The sequence below is a fragment of the Myotis brandtii genome, unplaced genomic scaffold, assembly GCF_000412655.1.
Source record: "Myotis brandtii unplaced genomic scaffold, ASM41265v1 scaffold1460, whole genome shotgun sequence".
Lineage (NCBI taxonomy): Eukaryota > Metazoa > Chordata > Mammalia > Chiroptera > Vespertilionidae > Myotis > Myotis brandtii.
The window spans coordinates 228,154-229,738 of NW_005355248.1; the positions used below are offsets into that span (position 1 = coordinate 228,154).

Below are 1,585 nucleotides of genomic sequence, written 5' to 3' on the forward strand. Positions count from 1 at the left end.
GGCGCCAGCTGTGCGTTCTCCTGCGAGCCGGGCTTCGTGCTGAAGGGACGGGCGAGGCTCCAGTGCGGCCCCACAGGGCAGTGGGACAGCAGGGAGCCCACTTGTAAAGGTACAGTTTTTGTTTTTGTTTTCTTTTAAGACTGAAAAAAAGATTGAAACCCTAATCGGTTTGGCTCAGTGGATGCAGCATTGGCCTGCAGACCAAAGGGTCCCGGGTTTGATTCCGGTCAAGGGCATGTACCTCAGTTGCAGGCTCCTCCCCGGCCTGGGCCCTGGTCAGGGCTCGTGCAGGAGGCAACCAAGTGATGTGTTTCTCTCCCATCGATGTTTCTCTCTGTCTTCCCCTCTCTCTTCCCCTCTCTCTAAAATCAGTGGGAAAATATCCTCGGGTGAGGATTAACCAAAAGGAAAATTTAAAAGATGAATTTATATATAGAAGAGCCAGGGATTTGGGTACTTGGAGAAACCTGTGGCTGCCTGAGACAAGCGAACTTCTCATGTGCTTGCTCCCCTTCCAGCTGTGAGATGTGACCCTGTGCCCCGGCCCCGGAGCGGCTGGGTGCAGTGCCGCCATGCCCCTGCCGGGGAGCTCACCCCCAGCTCCTCCTGCGCCTTTGGCTGCGAGAACGGCTTCCAACTGCGCGGGGCAGCTCGCCTTGAGTGCACGGCTCGGGGACAGTGGACACAGGAGGCCCCCTCTTGCCAACGTCAGACTGCAGTCAGACTCGAAGGAGTAGATGTGGGTCAGTCCTCACACGTTGCCCCCAGGGACTTGAGCCTCATTTAAAGTAGTGCCTTGCTCTAGCCAGTTTGGCTCAGTGGATAGAGCATCGGGTTGCGAGCTCAATCCACAGTAGGGGGCTTGCAGGAGGCAGCCGACTAATGATTCACTCTCATCATTGATGTTTCTATCTCTCTTTCCCTCTCCTTCCCTCTCCAAAATCAATCCTATCTAAGAAAGAGGGAATATGCTAATTGACCATCACACCCTCAAGATGGCAGTGCCCAGTCCCCTCAGCCCTGCCTCATCCAGCCTCAGTCCCTCAGCCCCTTCAGCCCCGCAGGGGAAGGCAGTTGGGGAAGATCATGCCAGCAGGGGAGCAGTTAGGGGGCAATCAGGCAGGCAGGCAGAGTGGTTAGGAGCCAGCAGCCCTGGATTGTGAGAGGGATGTGGACATGCCCAACCAGCAGTTGGACATCCCCCCAGGGGTCCCAGATTGGAGAGGGTGCAGGCTGGGCTGAGGGACACCCTGTCCCTGTGCACTGGGGTCTTTAGTAAAATATAAATTTTAAAAAAATGACACTGTGTCCATAAGTCGTGCTTGTGCGCTGCCTGTCCAGCCAAGGTTAGGAGCTTCCAGGGGATTTTTCTTAACCTCTGCCCCGTCCTTCGCCTGCAGTGGTGCAATGCTCACACCCGGAAGTGCCCAGCAAGGTGGCTGTGAGCTGCGATGGGGATCTTGTGTTTGGAGCTGAGTGCACCTTCACGTGCCCCGAGGGATGGACGCTCAATGGCTCGGCGGCTCTGGTGTGCGGTGCTGCAGGCCACTGGTCCGGGATGCTGCCCACCTGCGAAGGTGAGGCA

General features: G+C 56.7%; 1 protein-coding gene across 1 annotated transcript in view; it reads left to right on the plus strand.

The window, feature by feature from the left end:
- The window catches only part of SELE (selectin E), a 30,397-nt gene that overhangs the window by 25,783 nt on the left and 3,029 nt on the right, over positions 1–1,585 (plus strand). Inside the window, exons 9-10 of the mRNA XM_005861213.2 lie at positions 519–707; positions 1,401–1,577. Of these exons, the coding sequence (XP_005861275.1) occupies positions 519–707; positions 1,401–1,577 (366 nt within the window). The remainder of the gene's footprint in view (positions 1–518; positions 708–1,400; positions 1,578–1,585) is intronic.